Genomic DNA, 20,769 nt, shown 5'->3' with positions numbered 1-20,769 from the left:
CTCTATGGTCCACTCCACACACTAAACCCATCCTACATCTGAACCGCCACTTATTGTTCATGCCATGCCCTCAAACTCAGCATGGCATCAATCAAATCACAGGGCTAGACATTTAGAGCAGTGAAACTTTGCATGCCCAATTGGATCGTATCTAAACATTTGATAAACCAAATGATGGAATCCGGGACATAATTAGTTGTGACACAGTGATGTATAACTTGTGAAAAACGGAAGAGGAAATGTACTGCTGACCGGATAGTGCATCACAACATCTTATTCACAACATCCCTGACTTGATTCTGGCTCAAGACCTTGTGTTGCACGATTCTCCCCCTCTCTGCCCTCAGTTTCACACTATCCTTTCCAAAAAAAGAAGAAGAGGGAAACAGGAAAGAACATACATTGCAGGAGGAGAGCAAACTAAAGGGAGAGAGAGAATCCAGGGAGCGGATGAACAAGAGTGGTTTCGTTTTTATGTCCTTACAGAACCAGCGGGGGTGCCAGGCACAAGATGTACCAGTCAACTTTGATGTACAGTGCAACCCCCTTTGGGAAGGATGCTTTGCACAGGAGGACACTTCACTGAGTGACTATCCACAGGCAGTGGTGGAAAGTACATTTACTTAAGTACAATTTTGAGATATTTGTACTTTACTTGAGTATTTCCAATTTTCAATACTTTTACTTCTACTCCACTACATCTCAGAGGCAAATGTTGTACTTTTACTCCACTACAATTATTTGTAAACTTTAGTTACTAGTTATTTTTCAGATATAAATTATGATATTATGAAACATACATTAACCACTTTAGCCCTATTTTATACATAGGCTATTTGAAAATAGCCGATCTACAAGCTCACAAATGTGTCGCGGTGTGACGCGTTTGAGCTTGTAGATCGGCTATTTTCAAAGATTTTAGTACTTTTACTTTTGGTACTTTAAGTACATTTTGATGCCAATACTTTTGTACTTTCACTGAAGTAAATGTTGAATTCTGGACTTTTACTTGTAACAAAGTACTTCTAAATTGCAGTGTTGATACTTTTACTTAAGTAAAACATTTGAGTACTTTTTCCACCACTGTCCACAGGAAAGGGGTCACTTCCCAATACAGGCAAACTCTATAGCCTAAACAATATATTTTAAGCACTTTCAACCTGGCATCCCTATTTTGGGCATGTCATTCATAGGCAAAACATTTCAAACTTAGAATCATTATTTTTTCAAAAGTACAGTTGTGCCTTGAGATTTTGACTTTCCCATTGGTGTGCCTTGGGCACAAAAAGTTTGAAAACCACTGGTGTAAACGTATTCGATTTGACATTTCGTCCAGTAAACCCCAATTTAACTGGAGCCGAGGATGGTATGAGCAATAACAGAGATTCACACAGAAGTGGGCTGGTGTTTTATATGTCGTGGGAGAGGAAGGGGCATGTTCCTGTGTCTGGTTTGAATCAGCTCAAATGGCTGGACGCTTGACTCCATCAACTGACATGTACATGAAGAAGCGCAGCGTCTCTGCTTTCCTTTTTTCAGTTTCTGAATTAAAAGAGTTTAAAGTGTGGTACTGTCCATTGTTGGTCCTTTCACATTTCAGGCGCTTTGTAACATCCTCCATAGTTCATAGAGACATCTTTGAAGCATTTCCTTAAACAAAATCTTCTTAGTAGTTTTAAATGGATGATTTCAATGTTTCTTTAGGCTAGAGGTGCCATCTTGTCTTTATGAAAGCCGTATGGAACATTGTGTTCCCTTTTTCATTTGTCTTTTAATATAAGATTACAAGTTGAAGAGAAGAAGCTCCTTGGTTGAAAACTGAGCCTTTTCAGCATTCCACTACACGAGGAACTAACTCATTTACTCTTTGAGTATTTCACTTCTTAACCATTCATACTTTGTTGAGCGGGGTCCCGCAGGGCTCTATACTTGGTCTGCTCCTTTTTTCCCATCTACACTAAATCTCTTTGCCAGAAATAGCCAATCTATGAGCTGGAGCTTTTAGATCTGCTATTTTCACCGAAAGCACTCATGCACTTGGAGAACAAGTGAAGTGCTCAATAATAAGAAATAAGTAATCAGCTAGAAGAGAAGATTAAACAGGCAGTGGTGCTCCATCTCTCCCAGATCAGCACAGTAGCAGTAGAGGTTTTACTGTGACGTGTGATGATGTCTCAGAGATTTGACCAAATCACCTTCTATGACCACAATCTGTTCCCGCACAATCCCCTTAAGTAACGGACACAGTGTCACTCTGTCCTGTCTTCACCAGTGAGACTTCACGCTCCACATCACTGGAACCAAACCAGAAAACTGCAGTCGTCTAACAGGGAAAAAGCTCAAATGAAGATTCAACCTCACGACCTTCTGGGTGGAATAAGATCCTATCGGGCTAATAGGCAGTTGGTTGGTTTGGCACACAAGATTAGGGTTTGACGTTTGATCTCTCTGTGTGTGACTGTAAGCGCGCACACTCGCGTGCATGTGTGTGTGTGTGTGTGTGTGTGTGTGTGTGTGTGTGTGTGTTGGTGTATGAGTCATCATGCAAGCACAAAACATCTTAGTATAGTGTGGCACAGAGGATTGAATTACTCCCAAGTGCATGTATGTTTGTGTGTATGTAAGTGTGTGTGTGTGTGTGTGTGTGTGTGTGTGTGTGTGTGTGTGTGTGTGTGTGTCTGTGTCTCAATCCTAGACAGTCTCAGACGCGCACAGGAGGCCCACTAGGCGTGGTGAGGGGCACTTGGGACCCACAGTCGTAGTCGAGCTCTGCCATACGTGAGCGGCTGATCATCCGACCGTGGGAGTACGCCCGCCTGTCCGTCTGTCTGTCTCTGAAGCTCCTGATGTAGCTCTGCAGACAAAGAAAGATGCAGACAAGAGGTTTATCAAACTACTGCAGCGAAAGACATCAAACCACAGAAATGCCAGTGCAATGGAGAGCTGTTAAATATCGATAGGCTGTCTGTGGTATATGTCACGCAGAATAAACATAAAATCTGAACAATGCAAAAAAACTGTCCATAAAAATTAAATCCTTTATTTGGCTGACCTGAATTAATATTACATTTGTTATTGAAGTCTCTCCTCTTTTTCCTTTTTTTCACAAAAGTAACCTTAACTACCCCTATTCTAGCGTCAACATTCGTCAAAAAGATCTACAAGCACACAATGCATCACGTTGCAATGCGTTGTGAGCTTGTAGATCGTATATGTATTTTCAGCTAAGCTATTTAGTGTAGAGGAGGGGGCCTGGTATACAGCCATTAGGAATCCAGTCAACTATGTGTAGGTTTTAAGTCGCTAAATAAGGATATTTTGACATAAAGATTTTATCTAGGTCAAATGCTTGCTACATTATTTATTGGAATTGTCTTATATATATATATTCATATTCAAAGCAACACAACAGTGCACCAGTACTGCTGCATGCAGCAAATGGAGACGAAAGTGCATAGTAAAACCCTTACAGTGTGGTTCTTCTAGAATGCATGGTGTAACATTGCCTCGGTAATATCCACCCCTGGGGGAGTATCAAAATCAGTTCGGGTACGAGGGTTATCGAATCTCTGTGGACGTGTCAGATAAGCGTGGTTTTGGGAAACTGATCTGCAATTACCGTTTACGTCATGTCATGTCTAGCGGTAAAGTGCACAGCACTTTGACTTCAGAGCCGGGGCGGGTTTGCCCTTCCACCATATGATATGGGTGCTAGCTACTGATATACTACAGTATACCCAATCATGATATATAGTCAGTATGTAAGATTGTGAAGATAAACTAAAATCTTGACTAATATGCAATAGGAAAATGCTGATACAAGTAAAAAACAGCAACAACAGTGTACACTGTACGTAGTTTTTGCTTATAACAACAATAGAGAGTTATTGCTGCAGAAGCCAGCACTTTATGGTAAATGCGGCAGCAGCACGGTGAACGGCAAAGTTGTGAATTCAAAGAAGTGCTAGAAGAACTTTCAGCCTGCACGTTATACACTGCCTCTGAAACATTTTAAATAGAGAATTAGCTATGCGCGATTGTCGGTATGCCATCATTTTACGTACAAGTAAAAATGTCTAGGGTATTATCTAAACTGTTAACCATTGAAGAACGGCTTATTCTTCAGAGTGCTCTGAGAACACCTATGTATGTCAGTACTGTGATGTTTGTGCTATGGCGCAACTCAATCGCCACAAAAGAAACCTTGCTTTGTACTTTTCTGCAAACGCAAACGTACATTGTACATTTGCACTTGCAACAATATTCATATACGTTGAATCTTGACGTTACAAGGCCGTCTGTAGTGGGCTTGAGCACTAGCCTGATTATCAGACTGAAGCTGCGTGAAGCTTCAGTCTGACATTGGCTACAGTGTAGGCGATTACAAGGGGGAGGGATTAGAATTTCCCTAAACCAATCATAAGGGATCCCCACCCCCACCTCCGACTCTCATTGGACAATACATTTTGTACCGAATAAATCCTAGGTTCACATTTACAACACCAGACCAAGAGGCAGTCCACTCAGAGAGTGGGCGGGGTCTATGGTCTGGACCAGGCTACTTGAGCACACGAGCGAGGCGCAAGCCAAATGAGTCGAGTGCCCACGCCAAGTGAGTGTCCACGCCGAGCGGTGTGAAGCCTGCTGCTGCCAACTCAGTGCCATTCGAGGTGCATACCGATAGGGTGGGAATTCTTCTAATCTACTTCGAAACTGCACAGTATTTCAATTGGAAATCTAGGATTGACTCGACATGGTCCGCATGCATGTTTTAGGTTGATAAAAAAAAGTCAACATTAAATGTATCTTTTGATTTGCATAATGTACAGTGCCAACGCTTTCTCTAGCGATCAGGCTTTATGATGTCATTACTGTCACGTCAGGCATGTGCATTACCCTTTGTACCCTTTTTGTCAGAGTGCTTGGCGGCCAGTCTATGATGTCGGTCATCTATGACATCACTACTGTGACAGCAGCACAACATCACAGGTACCTTAAACGTCACATGCGTTTCCCTAATCAGCGAGGACGATTGAGAGACACACAGACATAACGTAAGACCCTCGGGTCGTTCCGGATCGTACCGGGGACAGCACGTCTCCGTCGAAGCGGCGTACGGGGTTGGTCTTGCGGTGGTAGCCAGGCTCGGTCTGCGGAGGCGGGGCTTTGGGCGGTGGCTGGGCGCTGTGGGTTTGGTGGTGCGGGTGGGAGGGAGCGGGGTGGTGGTACTGCTGGTGGTGCTGGGAGTGGGAGTGGCTCTTGGACTTCTGGACGGTCTTCTGGCTGGGACGCTTCTTCTTCTTCTTGTTCTCCTTCTCCTTCTTCAGACGCTCCTCCCGCTGGCGGATACGCATGAGCTGCACCCGACGCTGCTGTCGACTCAAAACCACTGGAGAGAGAAGGAGAGACGGAGAGAGAGAGAGAGAGAGAGAGAGTGTGAGAGGAGGAAATCATTATTATCTTATAAATTGAAATAAGCAGACAATTAAGTTGGGTAAATGAGATCAAGAGATATACAAGCAGTAGCGATGGAGAGATAAGCCTGAATAAGCAGAGAAGATGAGGCAAAAGGTTGTTTGGAGAGAGGAGAGAGAGTGAACAAGGCGGGAGAAGAGAAGAGAAGAGAAGAGAAGAGAAGAGAAGAGAAGAGAAGAGAAGAGAAGAGAAGAGAAGAGAAGAGAAGAGATTAATTGGAGGAATTTCAATGGGGGGTAAACCGAAAGACAAACAAGGAATGAGAATTTGAGAAAGCATGGCTGAATTTAATAAAAAAAGTATGAGCAAAGAAGAACAGGCAATCATAAGCAAACGTGTGTGTGTGTGTGTGTGTGTGTGTGTGTGTGATAGAGAGAGAGAGAGAGAGAGAGAGAGAGAGAGAGAGATTGTAAAATAATAACATTAGGGAAGAAGTGAGTGAGAGATAGTGAAAGAATAAATGGCTTATTAAAATTCTTCAATAAGGCTTTCAAAAGCTTTTCAGGAAAGTCCCCAAGAAGTCATTTACAGGGGGAGCAGGGTGAGAGAGAAAGAGAGAGAGAGAGAGAGAGAGAGAGAGTTCCTCTCTGCTCATATGGAGGACTGTTGAGGCATAATTTATTGTGTTTGTTATTTCCACTCTCTCCCCAATAGCAGACAATAATTCTGTAAGTTTCACTTCCCACTCCTTGTTTCATCTACTGTGTGAGAGTCTCTCCGTGTGAGAGTCTCTCCGTGTGAGAGTCTGCGTGCGTGCTTGCGTGCGTGCGTGCGTGCGTGCGCAGGCCAAGCACCATAGACAGAAAGAGATCTATTGTATTATTGATTGCGTGATTCAAATGTCCAACTAAGGACTGAATACAAAGGCCTTTTCCCAAGCCTCATTAAGAAAGGCTATGTTCTACTGCTGTGTGTGTGTGTGTGTGTGTGTGTGTGTGTGTGTGTGTGTGTGTGTGTGTGTGTGTGTGTGTGTGTGTGTGTGTGTGTGTGTGTGTGTGTGTGTGTGTGTGTGTGTGTGCGCGTATGTGTGTGTGTAGGGGTTTGATTCTTTGTGCCAGGGCACAGGCACGGGGGGTGTTAGCTAACGAGGTGCCATCTGCCAGGGAAACCGCTTTAATGATATTCCCTTCTTTCTCCCCCTCCTCTGCCCCAGTCCAGACACATGGTGTGTGTGTGTGTGTGTGTGTGTGTGTGTGTGTGTGTGTGTGTGTGTGTGTGTGTGTGTGTGTGTGTGTGTGTGTGTGTGTGTGTGTGTGTGTGTGTGTGTGTGTGTGTGTGTGTGTGTGTGTGTGTGTGTGTGTGTGTGTGTGTATGTGTGTGTGTGTGTGTGTGTGTGTGTGTGGGTGGGTGGGTGCCATGTATACAGGGGACTCTACACAAGTAAGACGCGCGAACGTTGGAAGCGAACGCAGCTTGACTGTACTATTTCAGCCACACTGTAGTAGTGCACTCTGGCGCACTCTGGCAGCTGCACACAGGTAGTGCAGCTGCTATATTTCAGCCAGCGCGAGCCAATGAGAGCGTGAGTCACATGGGGGCGCAGCTGCACACATACTGCACACACACAGACAGACAGAGCCACAAGCCGAGCCGAGTTTCATAGTAGGCTCCACTTGGGCGGAGGCGCGTTCGCAATAAGTAGGCATGACAGAATAGTGGATTTGATATCAAAAGATATCACTTCTATTTTCAGGTCCTCCATCATGCTGTATAAGCATTCTAGTGTGAAGCCGAGCATGTTTAACCTGTGTAACAATGATTCTGTGTTCTCTAACATTTCAGCTAACACCCCTGATCCAACCATAGGGAGGTGTTCATTCTCGAGGTCGGCTGTACTTGTGATTACAGCTTAGAGGAAGCCATCCTAACCAAAGTGCTAAAATATCATCAGCTATAGAGCAGACCATCTCTCAGCTAGGCTACAGATGTAAACTTTTGTTTTTTATCTTTGGTAGTCTAGGACACGTGCACAAGTTGGTTGTGAGGGCCTTCAAATGGCCGGCCTCTCCAAAAAGAGGGCTAAACAATTAGCAAGGTACTGCTCAATATCAGCTATTACTAAAGGAAGCCGCTCAATTTGGAGGAGGCGTTGTTTCCTTTACCCATGATTGTTGTCCGCTGTGTTCGACAAGTATGCCATCTTTTGTTTTGTATGTAAGAATGCTCTGTCTTACATGCACTTTGTAACTGGCTGTTTTCCCTTTATCTGACTGCACTGGCAGTGTTTATGTCCTTGGTACATCTTGCACTTCTGTTTATGTGGACATAAATACATATTTCAAGTGTGTGTGTGTGTGTGTGTGTGTGTGTGTGTGTGTGTGTGTGTGTGTGTGTGTGTGTGTGTGTGTGTGTGTGTGTGTGTGTGTGTTCGTGCGTGCATGTGTGTGCGTGCGTGCATGTGTGTGTGTGTGTATGTGAGTATTTGTGTGCGTGTGTGTGTGTGTGTGCGTGTGCGTGTGCGTGTGCGTGTGCGTGTGCGTGTGCGTGTGCGTGTGCGTGTGTGTGTGTGTGTGTGTGTGTGTGTGTGTGCGTGTGTGCGTGTGTGTCTGTGTGTCTGTGTGTGTGTGTGTGTCTGAGCGTGATGCCCCATAAACCCCATTTCGCCCCACTTTTTCCACATCCGATCCCCTCTGTGCCACCCCTCCCCCGGAACACCTGGCCTTTCTATCTCTCCTTGTCCTCCATCCCTCTAGGTCCATACACTAGGTCGCCGTGTGTGCGTGCGTGCATGAGCTTGTTTTCTTTCACATGTTATCGGCGAGACCGGGAACACAGTAGGTTCATGTGAAGGTGTTGATCCGTGACATACGAGCTCACATGAAGCGACATGAAGCGGGCATTTGGTGAGCGTGTACAGCTCTCGGAATTAGTACACTGTACACAGAAACATCCTTGGTGTTTTCGAGCGTGTACAAATGGACAAATGGATTTGTACACCCTCAGAGTTGGATCAATACTGAGGATTGTATAGCTTACAACAGTGCTCAGACATTTTCATGTCAAGGAGCCCCAAATTGATACGCAATATGGGCCACGGACCCTCATGTTTAAAGATTTTGTGCCAGTGACACCCAAGATTATTGTTCTACAACCGTCTAGACTAGAGTATACTGTGAAGAGAGTGATCTGAATAGTAATTCTTATTGGGTTCTTCTCAGTGGGTTAACATTTAGCTAGCCGGTGAAATTAAACTGTTCTTAATTTTGAGAACCACTATTTTACAGTACTACTGTATGGGCATCAACACCGACTTGGATTTCTGGTGAAAGATGCCCTTGTTACTTCAGCCTTAGGCCGGATAAATGGACGTTTCACTGGGGATAGCGGGGGTTAAGTTCATGGGTTTGACACCTGCTCTCCCAGAAGAACACACCCTTTCTTAATGAGGAGGTCTTTGCCCACTGCACCTCCTCTCTGCTCCTCAATCAAAAGCCTTTTTTAACGCAGAGAGAGGCACCGTACACACTGTGTCTATGGCAACGGACATAACATAACATGTACATATGCTCTCTCACTCTCTCTCTTTCAGACACACACGCACACACACACGCACACACACACACACACACACACACACACACACACACACACACACACACACACACACACACACACACACACACACACACACACACACACACACACACACACGCGCGTGCGTTTGTATCACTATACTTGTAAGGACGACATCATTTTAGGACAGTGATATTATTTGTTATTTGTTATTTTTAACGCTAACCCTAAAGCTGAAAAAAAAGACGGTTTTGAGCTTGTACAAAGGCTAATGTACACTGACGCATAACTCTAAATCAGGCACAACCTTAACCTAACATCTAAATGCCTTATCTTAACCCCTAACCCCAAAATGAATCATTTCCTAATTGTAAGCCTAACTCCCCAAATCCTTTTTAACAATAAAACAACAATTTCTCTTGTGCGGACCAGGGAAATTATCAAATTCTACTATACCATTTGGCCCTCAAAAACATAGTAATACAACCACACTCACACACACACTTTCATCTTTCATAGAAATAGCCACAAAGCGTCGTTATCTCTGTCTTTCCCCATATGCTTTGACTGCATGCTGTGGCAGCTGGCCGTTTTATCCTGTTATAACAGACTGTTGTGTGTGACTCGTCCGTAGGCACAGTAGAACAACCCGTGGCACACTCTGCTAGACATCAAATGGGTGAGAGAGAGAGAGAGAGAGAGAGAGAGAGAGAGAGAGAGAGAGAGAGAGAGAGAGAGAGAGAGAGAGAGAGAGAGAGAGAGAGAGAGAGAGAGAGAGAGAGAGAGAGAGAGAGAGAGAGAGAGAGAGAGAGAGAGAGAGAGAGAGAGAGAGAGAGAGAGAGAGAGAGAGAGAGATTGACGTTTGACACTGGGTGGATGTAACTCATATTTTGTTTGTTATTTCCACTTTCCCCAACAGCAGATGACAAGAATGTTCCCGGTCTCACTTCCCACAGCGCTTTTCATCTACTGTGTGAGAGTCTCTGTTTGTGTTTGTATGTGTACGTGCACGCGTGTGTGCGTGAGAAACAGAGAGAAGGGGGAGTAAGAGAGAGAGTGAGCGAAGGAAGTTTATGTATTTGTGTGTGTGTGTGTGTGTGTGTGTGTGCGTGTGTGTGTGTGTGCGTGCGTGCGTGCGTGCGTGCGTGCGTGCGTGCGTGCGTGCGTGCGTGCGTGCGTGCGTGCGTTCGTTCGTGCGTGCGTGTGTGTGTGTGTGTGTGTGTCATACGTGTTGTACTTCCTCACAGAACAGACTATGCCTGATTCTGTAAATACAACAGCCTGAGACCGCTGACGAGGCTGGTGTCAGCTATAACGCGCGCGCGCACACACACACACACACACACACACACACACACACAGACACACAGCAGATGCTCCAGTTTTACAGGCTTCACGGAGCATTTTCTTGTTCTTGTTCTAAAGTCTTTGTTGTACTTGATGCAGAGATGTGGAAACTTTCATTTGTGGGTGACATGTGGCGTAATCACTTGAAACTGTGGCTTATTGTGTCATTCTGTGTTTTTCGCAGAGAGTTGTGAATTTGATGGAACACCAATGACTCAACGCTTGATTTGAGATCAAATTTCATGGTGATGTCAAAATGTGGTCCCTCCTTCCCTCACTGACTCACTCACTTTTTAGTTTTAGTTAGTTTTTTGGTCAATATCAATATTTTTCTTTAAAAATAGCAATGTTCTTTATATCTCGCCTCTGACTACCCCGTATTACAATAAAAATGAAAACTAATACTATAACTAATAAAAACGAACAAAGACTAAATAAAAACGAATTTGACGCAACTTGACACAGAAGAACAGACCAGACCAGACTGTAGTACACAGATCCACTTTTACCCTTTAAGAATGAAATGAACACTTATTTGTGTCCGTCTTTCTTCAATCTCTACAGGCCTACCCAGTCTGTAATTTGTGCATGCACGTGTGTGCACGCGTGTTATTTTGTGAATATCCGTCCCTGCTAAGCCTAACAAGGCAGAGCAAGGCCCAACTTAGATTAATCGATTGTTGATTTCTCTCCACTTATACTCTGATCAAAGCTTTTGAGCTTGACAAGAAATTGGACGGTAAAGCAATTGAAACATCAAGAGTGGACATCCAGTCTACACAACCTCAGCTGAGGTACAAAGGGAGAGGGAGGCAGAGAAATGGAGAATGGAACGATGTCAAGAAACAAGCCCCTGAGTCTGTGCCTGATGAAAAGAGGATTCTCCGATCAGAGCATCAGTGTCAGCCTTCTAGTTCCTGCCACGGAGCTGTTAGCCTACATCCAACCAGCTTCCAAGGCTCGTTTGGCAGAAGGAGGACGTCTTGAGATCAGCACACAGCAGTAGGGTTATTATTATAACATAACTAGAACTAGAATTGAAGAAATAAAAAACTGAAACTGTAATATGTGTTGCCCTTAGTAAAGGGTAAATTTATATCCAAAGCGCTTTACATAGATTGGGAATTACATTCACACACACATTCTTACACCAATGGCGGGGGAAACCATGCACGGCTCATCGGGAGCAATTAGGGATTCAGCGTCTTGCTCAAGGACACTTCAACACTAACTCTGGGGGACCCGGGATCGCGGTTTCCATCTGGCCGCTCTACCGGGCACTCTACCCCTGAGCCACTGCCGCCCCCAGTTTTAGTCTTTGTAAGAATCCAATATTCTTAAAAAAACAATTAAAGTGAAAATAGCCAATCTACAAGCTCACAGCTTTCGCCTTTTCACAAAATAAAAACTGAACAAAACTGAAATTGATAAACATGAAGTCAAAATGTTATCAAAATGAAAATGAATGAAAGATTCAAAACTACTGATAATAACCTTGCACAGCAGCATCACTAACCTTCTGTGTGAGAGTAACCCTCTGCGGTGACTTTCCATTGGATGAGCACCCCAAGGAGGGCGAGCACAGGCCACACCCCCAGGATGACCCAGGTGAACCAGCACAACGGCCTCTTCTGCGCCACCTAGGGGACATGGGTTACAATGAAGTTTTTATTTTATATTTTTGTTTTTATTACATTAAGGAGGAAGGTAAAGGTTATTACCAAACACTAAATCCAGGCATGCTATCTCAACTATGCATTGAATTGAATGTTCTATTAATCTGAAATGGATTGATTGATTGATTGATTGATTGATTGATTGATTGATTAAAGTATTCAATCAATCAATCAATCAATCAATCAATCAATCCATTAGTCAAAAATATTGGTACAACGTACGTTCAGCAGAAAACCACATGCATTAAAATGCGTTCCTTCCTGTTCACCAACCATACCTTCTAGATAAAGGCCTTGAAGGGGTATATTTTCCAGTAATGCCTGCCTCACTGTATATCATCAGGTTTTCTACATGCTACTCGTAAACAAAATCAATCATTTGACCAAAAATATTGATTCAGCTATAGACTGTCAACAAACCCAGCTAAGCACCACTGAGAAGTTAGTGGTAACTCAGTTACTTAAGGGCTTGATGTACTTAGTTGCACGCAGTGTTGCACACCAAAAATCTATAATCTATAAGCACACAACGTGTCGCACTGCTACACATTGTGAGATAGAAGATCTGCTATTTGCGGTGCACAACAACGTGTAACTCAGGCTTTAGTCTCTCACACTGCATAGTTCCTTGCCTTTTGTACACAATAATTCACCAAATGTGAACAGTTCAATAAAGTAGTCAATGCTATCTAATTAACACTCACTTCCTCCCAATGCCACTACCCCTCAACGCACGCATGTACGCGCGCGCACACACGCACGCACGCACGCGCGCGCGCACACACACACACACACACACACACACACACACACACACACACAATCTAACTTGAGTCATAGTGCACTGAGCGTAACAACTCAATAAAGAGATACGTGCTGCTAACGGTAATTGTGTTTGGGTCAAAAACACCCACACATACAAATGAAGGGTTCCGTATTTTCACACACAAGCACGGACATGCACACACACACGCACACACGCACACACGCACACACACTTACTTTAAGCCTCTCGTAAACATAGTGGACCAAGGCGAACAGCTCAATGAAGTAATCCACGGTGACAGTGATGATGGCTGAACCAAAGGTGGCCGTGGACAGGGTGACAAAGCAGCGTTGCCATTGGAGGGTGAGGACGGCGAATAGCGTGCCGGAACCCAGCAGAATGCCCAGCGGAACCCAAACCGTTTTGGGATGGTAGAACTCCTCCATCACCTTGAAGAAAGATGAGAGGAGAGAGAGAGAGAGAGTAAGAGAGAGAAACAGTGATGTTGATTTGGGATTCAACAAGCGGCACTTATGTATTACATCTTTTGTCGATAAAGTATGTGAGGTAGAAAGGGAGAGGGAGGCAGGGAAATGGAGAATGGAGAAAGTAGAATACAATAAAAAAAGAAGAGCTATTATCTGGTTGCGTTATCGGATGAATGTCATTCAAATCAATGTGTCATTATTTAGCATTTAGCATCGACATAAACAACATTCCATTTAAACGCAAAACAACAAAAAGGTATCACTGTAAAATCCTCTCTATTAATTGCACTCTGAGTTCAATTGACCACAATAACCCTGGTGTCCCTATTTTGGGCAAAGTCACTATAGGCAGGCAAAATGTTTTCAGATATGGTTAAAGTAGAAGATCTACAAGCTGACATTGCGGCACATTGAGAGCTTGTAGATTGGCTATTTGTTGTACTAAGTATATAGGGCTGTGCCTGCAACCCACTTTTTTATGGGTCATGATTAAACATCCCATCTGTACGTGTCCTACAATTCTTTTTATTTTTTCCCCCCAGAAATGAAAAAAAGAACTAGCCAATCTACAAGTTCTCTAAGCGTTGCTTTGCGATGCGTTGAGAACTTGTTTTGCACTAGTTTTTTAAATAGGATTCATAATGTATTTTTGCAAATTCGGGCCCAAATGTGTGTGTTTTGGATCTCGAGCTGTAAAACATTTGGGGAGCCCCCCCCCCCCTGAGTCTAGCGGTGTCATATACTCACAATCAGCGAAGCCACCCCAAGTAGCAATCCCAGCAGGAGGCCGACCATGAACAGGCCGACACTGCGGACCAGCATGGTGACCAGCCCACACAGGGTGCCTATGCCCAGGCCGATGCCCACGGACGCCTCCACGCTCAGCTGGGTGTCCATCACCCTCTCCTTGTAGCAAAGCATGAAGATGACCACCGAGCCGAACATCAGGCCCGTCAGGAACATCACCGCCTTGAAGCATCGGTATCCTGGAGCACAGCAGGAGGAGACAAAACACACACAGGTACAGAGTTAACATACAGCAATGAGCCAAATACATATTCATTTGGGGGTCCTTCACACGAAAACGTTTGAGGAGCATTGGCCCACGGTTTCAACCAGCTTCCACTGAGCTGTTAGCCTACATCCAACCAGCTTCCAAGGCTTGTTTGGCAGAATGAGGACGTTTTGGGAACAACTCAGCAGCATCACTCACCTAGTGAGTCTTAGAGAGTAGAGTAGCCCTCTTACACATGTTCAATGGAATGGAAAGGAAGTCAAATGAAAACCAATTGATTAGAATGAATTGAATTAAAACTAAAACTAAATTAAATTAAATCATTCAACATGTACAGTATATGCCTGTTATAGAAACAAGCTTTCCTTGAAACCCTGGCAATCTGAAAAAGAGAGGCTTATAATACAGACGGACAGGTATGGCCAGGCATGCACGCATGCACGCATGTGCAAACACACTGAGCTGATATGATCACTGTGCAGCGAAACAACTTTATGAGCCATTCCATGTCATTTCATTTGAAATATTATGCTACACGCACACACGCACACACGCACACACACACACACACACACACACACACACACACACACACACACACACACACACACACACACACACACACACACACACACACACACACACACACACACACACACAGAGCACAGTACACTATTGGAGCTCAGCTTTCACTTCCCCCCTTCCCCCATTGACACAGTTGGTATTGATTATGGGTAATATGGGCAGGGATCAATGTGGCTTAACAAAGGAACACGGTTAAGCTGGTCTAAACCCATCGATAGCACACTGCCTATTGTTACTGGCACAGCCATGAAAACCCACTTACAATGAGAGTGAGGGAACCTCTACTGTCCCCTGGCAATGGCCTGAAAAGGGGGCTAACATACAGTACTGTAGGATGAAAGAGGATAAGCCTATGGACTTTTACATACCGTACACAGTATATATTCTTTACAGCTTTTACATACAGCTTATACAATATAATCATCCTCAAAACAAAACGTCTCCCACTTTGTGACAAGCCTTATGGAACAAAACATATACCATCCTCTTTCTATTCCTCAACCCTTTCCCTCCTTGGCTCTCTTTCTCTTTCTCTCACTCTGAAGGGCCGTTTCTCAGTTTATCTCTGCTCTCTCTCTCTCTCTCTCTCTCTCTCTCTCTCTCTCTCTCTCTCTCTCTGGAGGACTCAACATCAAACTGTTATCTTTGTGTAATCAGGCGTTGCACAGCTGGGCCCTCCAATACACAGTCCTCTTCCTCAACCCATGTCGTCCATCCTTCCACGACCGCTCTCCTGCCGATTCTGTAAATCCTTTCAGGCCTCCTTTGTTTCCCTCCTCCCTTCCAATCCTCCACCTCGGTCTGCCCCTGGTCAGTTCTAGCCTGGCATGGCCAGACTAATATCACTGCGTAGATATTAGTCTGGAATCTCTGTGTGGAACCTGCATTTCCAAGGGGCAAAATGCCTCTGGTGATAAACCCGCCCCATAATCGCCCTGATTGGTCCGTCACTACTTCGGAGGGAGTGAAATCCAATCACAACTGAGCGGTGCCAGACCAAATCTGCCGAGGGCATTTTTTTTTTGTTGCGATGGCTGATTCATCTGGTTTCCAGGCTAGGTCTGTTCTGCACCTCTCTTCAGCAGTCCTCCTCTAGCCTGTTCTTCTTGCACCGCCATTCAACAGAAAAGCTTTAGTCTGGAAGTTTCCAGGTGTTGTGTTTATTTTGGATTTGCTGCAGGAGGCGGCTAGAATGAATGGAAGTTTTCAATGGAACAATTCAAAGCATTTCAAAATTGTATCATCTTTTTTTTGATGCCTTGTCATTTGATCTATCAATGGAGAATGAATTTTCACTATATATGAAAAATTTAAAGAGATTTAAACCTCAGCTTCAGTATTGACAAGGTCGACAAGGTCACAACGCGACGCGTTGCCTGCTATTTTCAGCGAAAGCTTTCCCCACAACAACAGAAAACTGAAAATATACTAGTATTGAGCCCTGAGGGACTCCGGTTACCCATATGGGGTTTACAGTAAGTGGTTAAAACTCTTTCTGAGCCATCAGTTATTTTCTGCCTCTCCTTTTCCCTCGCAGGCCTTACTTGTTCTTCCCTCCACCATCCTCAGGCACCTCACTGTATTTGTCCCCTAATCTTATTCTCCCAGTAGCACCAGCCCTCTTCCATCCGTCACTTATCCCCCCATTCTCCCAGTCCAGCCACTACGTATATACACCCTCACCCCATGCCATTGTCGATAATCCCTTGCCTTTCTCCCAATCCCTTGCTAATTCCTGATCCACTCATCTCATCCTACCCCTTTTCCATCCCTCCTCCATCCTTATCCTCATCCCCTCTTTCATTGCTTATTACTTTCCTCACTGTTCCTCCAGATGTACCATTTCTTTACCTCTTTGGCCCTGTCTCTTTCCCCTGCTGCTATATACCTCCCTCACCTCCCAACCCATCAGCGACCCGTCTTACACAAATCGAATAGCTCTAATGTCGTATTACCCTTTATGTAAATAACAGCGGGTGTTTGAGCAGGACATTTGAGAGGCTGAGAGCAAGCCAAACCACACTCTGTTACAGGTAGACTCAAGCACCAGAGTGGAAATCCATAACTCTTTGTCAAATCACAAAATAAAAAATGACTTTGAGATGTCCACAGATCACAATGGTAGAATGTTCCACTCCCTGCCCCATGAAACAGCAATTTATTTGGTCACATAGCTTTGATATCCACTTGAGCGGACATGTAGCGCTGCACTGGAAAACAGAAATACCAGCATTTCACTGTTTCTGAAAAATAGATGCCTTCAGTACAAACTGACAGGGAGAATGAGAGAACACGAGAGAACAAATTAAGAGAGAGAGAGAGAGAGAGAGAGAGAGAGAGAGAAACAAAAACAATATGTGGAGAGAAAGTAGAGGATGTTTAAACTCAAATGATTCCTCTCTTGTTTTTTGATGTGCGGCGACATGATGGGTTTTTGCTCTGTTGCTGCGTTTTGCAGGCATTCATTAAACTGGCTGTTTTTGTTGTTGTTTTTTCTCATTAAATACATGGCAGTAAATTGGCAGTGAAGCCAGCTCGAAGCAGTTTGCTCTTCACACAGCAGCTCATAATAACCCATTGGGACCAGCTGTGCACAAGTTCAAACATGGCCGAGTTGTAACATTTGACACCACCCGTGTATGTCTGGAATTACTCATTACTAAACTACAAGCATTACTAAACTACAAGCGGTTGCGTAAATACTAATTTGCAACAACAGAATGCCTAAATAACAACTGCTGGTGAATAATCCCCCCCCCCCCCCCCCCCCACCCTCCACACCACCACCACCACCACCACCACCACCAGGGCAGCCCTGAGGTAGGTGTTAACCGAATTGTACTCATTAGCAGAACAGCATGCTATCACACATGCAATTTCATTATTCTAGTGGTTTCATATACTTTTGCTATAGCGAAGTGGATATAAACTGTGTCAGCTGTAACTTGTGACACTTCAAAGTGTGGCACCATAGTGCTTACTTTAATTATGTAGTATTGATTACCCTTACAGTAATAATGACTTTATGTCCAAAGTCATTAAGATAACGGCTACTCACGGTAGTTAGCACTTTCTAAGCTTTTAGTAAGTCACTTGTGTGTATCCTTACTTCATACATACACACAATAAAAAATGGACCTGTCAGGGTCTTTCAGTGGTAAATTAAGTGGTAGATTAATACTGTATTGTTATATATAGTTTATATGTATCTAGTGCAACCAGGTCCAGACACAACAGGAGAATACAGGCAGCCCTAGTTCCTCATCCCAGACAAGTCTTTGTCTCTATGTGACTCATTCCCCAAAACCCTGCCGGCTGCAGTCATTTAGTTGAAAGACTGTAACTTTGTGTTAGAACTTTCTGTGTCTTGCTCACTAAAATAACAGCAGCAGATTGGATGCGTGTCTTTTTCTTCTTGCAAGACAGCGGGCAGTCCGCTTAACTCAGAGTTTCTGTAGACACTATAGAAATGATGAGACAGATTCAGTGTTGGGGAGTTGTTACAGAGGGGTGAGCGATGTGAGCCCAAAAGTGGAATGCTGCTGAATATGGGAGATTTGTTTTCTTCCAAACACCTAATCGCACTAATGCATAGCCCTACGACGAAAAAAAGAAGTGCGAAAGATGGAACGATCAAGTGACAGCTCTCAGGACGGCTTTCTGGCGTTATGGGGAAATTTACTGGCTCATAAAACAGTAGCAGTAGTATATCTAAAAAGGATTTGGTGGCGGAACAATAAGCAAACATTTCATGACAAAACGGCAACGTCAGCTCCAAATTCAGTGCCAAATAAATCCCTTCCTTTTGACTCTCGACAAGCGATAAGCGAGATGAGATGAGAAGATGAGTTTTTGTAAACTTTCTTAATCTATGGATGCATAACTGTCTGTGTGCCAATAACTAGTGGGTTCCCAAGTAAAAAGCATACTTATACAGAGTTATACACAGTATGTTTGGGGACTAAGAGACTAATTTGTTACTCGAGTCGTGTTGAGTTAAGAAGCGCGACAATACACATCCCCTGTTGTCTCTGTAAATTGCATCCATATGTTAATTTTCACTTCACACTCACAGCAAAAGTTTGTAATTTACCCAGATACCTAATGCCTCTGGAAGATGCTTTTCTGTGCATAACTTATCTTTGACACAGTTAGTCGACTACAATCGTCAACAGAACCGGTTAAATTATGCCTTACAATGAATATAGTAACGCAATATATATCCTTGAAAGAAAAAAGCTATAGAAAAAAGCTACACCAATCGCAGATCAAGGCAGTCTTCAATGTGATGCATTGTGAGCCTGTAGATCTATTTTCAGCTATTTGTTTTATAGGGGTGGATGCGACATAGGGGTTCTAAGCTGAAAGTGGAAAGCAACTTAGCAGAGTAGGGCAGGTTTTCTTGTGGAAGTTGGAGATGAAGTTCTCGCGATGTTGCAAACAGCAGATGCACCGCACCGTGGGACTCACCGAAGAAGCAGTAGATGATCCCAAAGAGGCAGCACATGGAGCAGACCACGGAGGGCACGATCTCATAGCGCCGCTCAATCTCCTGGTCACACCTCAGCCCCCCCTCGGCCCCGCCCAGCAGGCCTGGGGGCGGGCCAAACTTGAACGGCAACAGTTGAGTGGTTGACGTCATGGTGACTGAAGTGATGGAGGGGGGGTGGGTTTAGGGGCGGGGGGAGGGGGTGGGTTGAGAAGGGGGAGGGACGAGTAGGTGAGATGGGTTGGTTTGGATCAGGGGGACTTGTCCATTGAGAGGTGTCCACCTGAGAAAGAGAGGGATGGAAATAAAGCAGGCGGTGGAGGGGAGAAGGGAGTAATGGAGAAAGAGAAAACAAAACGAGTTATTGATTGTTCGTTCTAGTACTCAGCTATAATTGCTGACAGTGCATTTAGCGAGGTCTGTAATAATGACATACATCACAACACAACCACTCTCATCACATAAAGTAGCTGACATTACTGCATATTAGATGATGTCAGAAAAACGTGCAAAATGACCTCTCTTCTCCACTGTGGATATAAAAGGCTTTGCCACCAGCTTGACAGTGTTTGTCCAGCGGCGGTAAATGGACAACAGATGGCAATTGGCGACAACAAAATTTTCATTAGAGTGAATTTGCATAAAATGTGCAGTGCTTGGACAATTGTGGCACTACTGCAGGGATGTACTGCAGGCGAAACCAGAAGGTAGACATTTTTGTAAAGGTATAGAGATATAGGGGGACCTATCACATTTTTGCACCTCGACTCTTCTCTAAGCTGTGCTGCCGCTCAAGTCATGCTGCCTGAGGCGATTTAACAGCAAACATTCACAAAGGTAAGACAGCTGACTGTAAGCCCTATATACAGTACTTTGTTGTACAACAAATAGCTAAAATATTTTTTTTTGCCATTTTTGAAAAATAAGTAATAAATCATTAGTAAATATTTGTAAAATATAACTAAAACTAAACAAAAACACATTCATTTGCCCAAAATAAGAACACCAGGCCTAATGTGGTTAGAAGAGCTATAGCATGAAACCAAAGTGCCATTGACCATTTCAGTTGTTGTTTCACCATTTCATTCTGAGCACATCACCTGCCAGGATAAACATTACCACAAACACTCTCATCAGGGCAGGAAGCACACAAGTGATTATTGATTGTTCATTCTCTAAGTACCGGGTATGTATGCTGACAATGCATTTACACGGGATAAACATTAGGCTACACAGGAAAAACGGAAATGGATTTAATCATGGTAATTAAAAAGAAAAGGAAAAAAAAAAACTCAAAAAGTGAAATATGATGCTATAAAATATATTTACCCTGAGTTTTGGAGAAGCTAAAAATACAAGTTGCAAATGGGAATGTCTTGCACTAGTATAAGAAGGCTAAAGATAATAAAAAATAT

The 20,769-nt window shown here is 43.9% G+C and overlaps 1 protein-coding gene across 1 annotated transcript; it reads right to left on the bottom strand.

Moving 5' to 3' along the window:
- Positions 1-2,701: 2,701 nt before the first annotated feature.
- Positions 2,702-19,507, bottom strand: tmem198aa (transmembrane protein 198aa; the record flags this gene model as incomplete). The annotated part of the gene is made up of 6 exons (XM_084084363.1): positions 2,702-2,854; positions 5,085-5,389; positions 11,852-11,975; positions 12,984-13,226; positions 14,013-14,251; positions 19,336-19,507. The coding sequence occupies 6 exons, from the start codon at positions 19,505-19,507 to the stop codon at positions 2,702-2,704; spliced, it is 1,236 nt and encodes a 411-aa protein (XP_083940489.1).
- Positions 19,508-20,769: the final 1,262 nt, after the last annotated feature.

Source organism: Gymnoscopelus microlampas (genome assembly GCF_963454915.1).
Source record: "Gymnoscopelus microlampas genome assembly, chromosome: 17".
In the NCBI taxonomy this organism is placed as follows: Eukaryota; Metazoa; Chordata; class Actinopteri; order Myctophiformes; family Myctophidae; genus Gymnoscopelus; species Gymnoscopelus microlampas.
The sequence above is the reverse complement of the archived record's forward strand: the minus strand, read 5'-3'. Positions and strand labels throughout refer to the sequence as shown.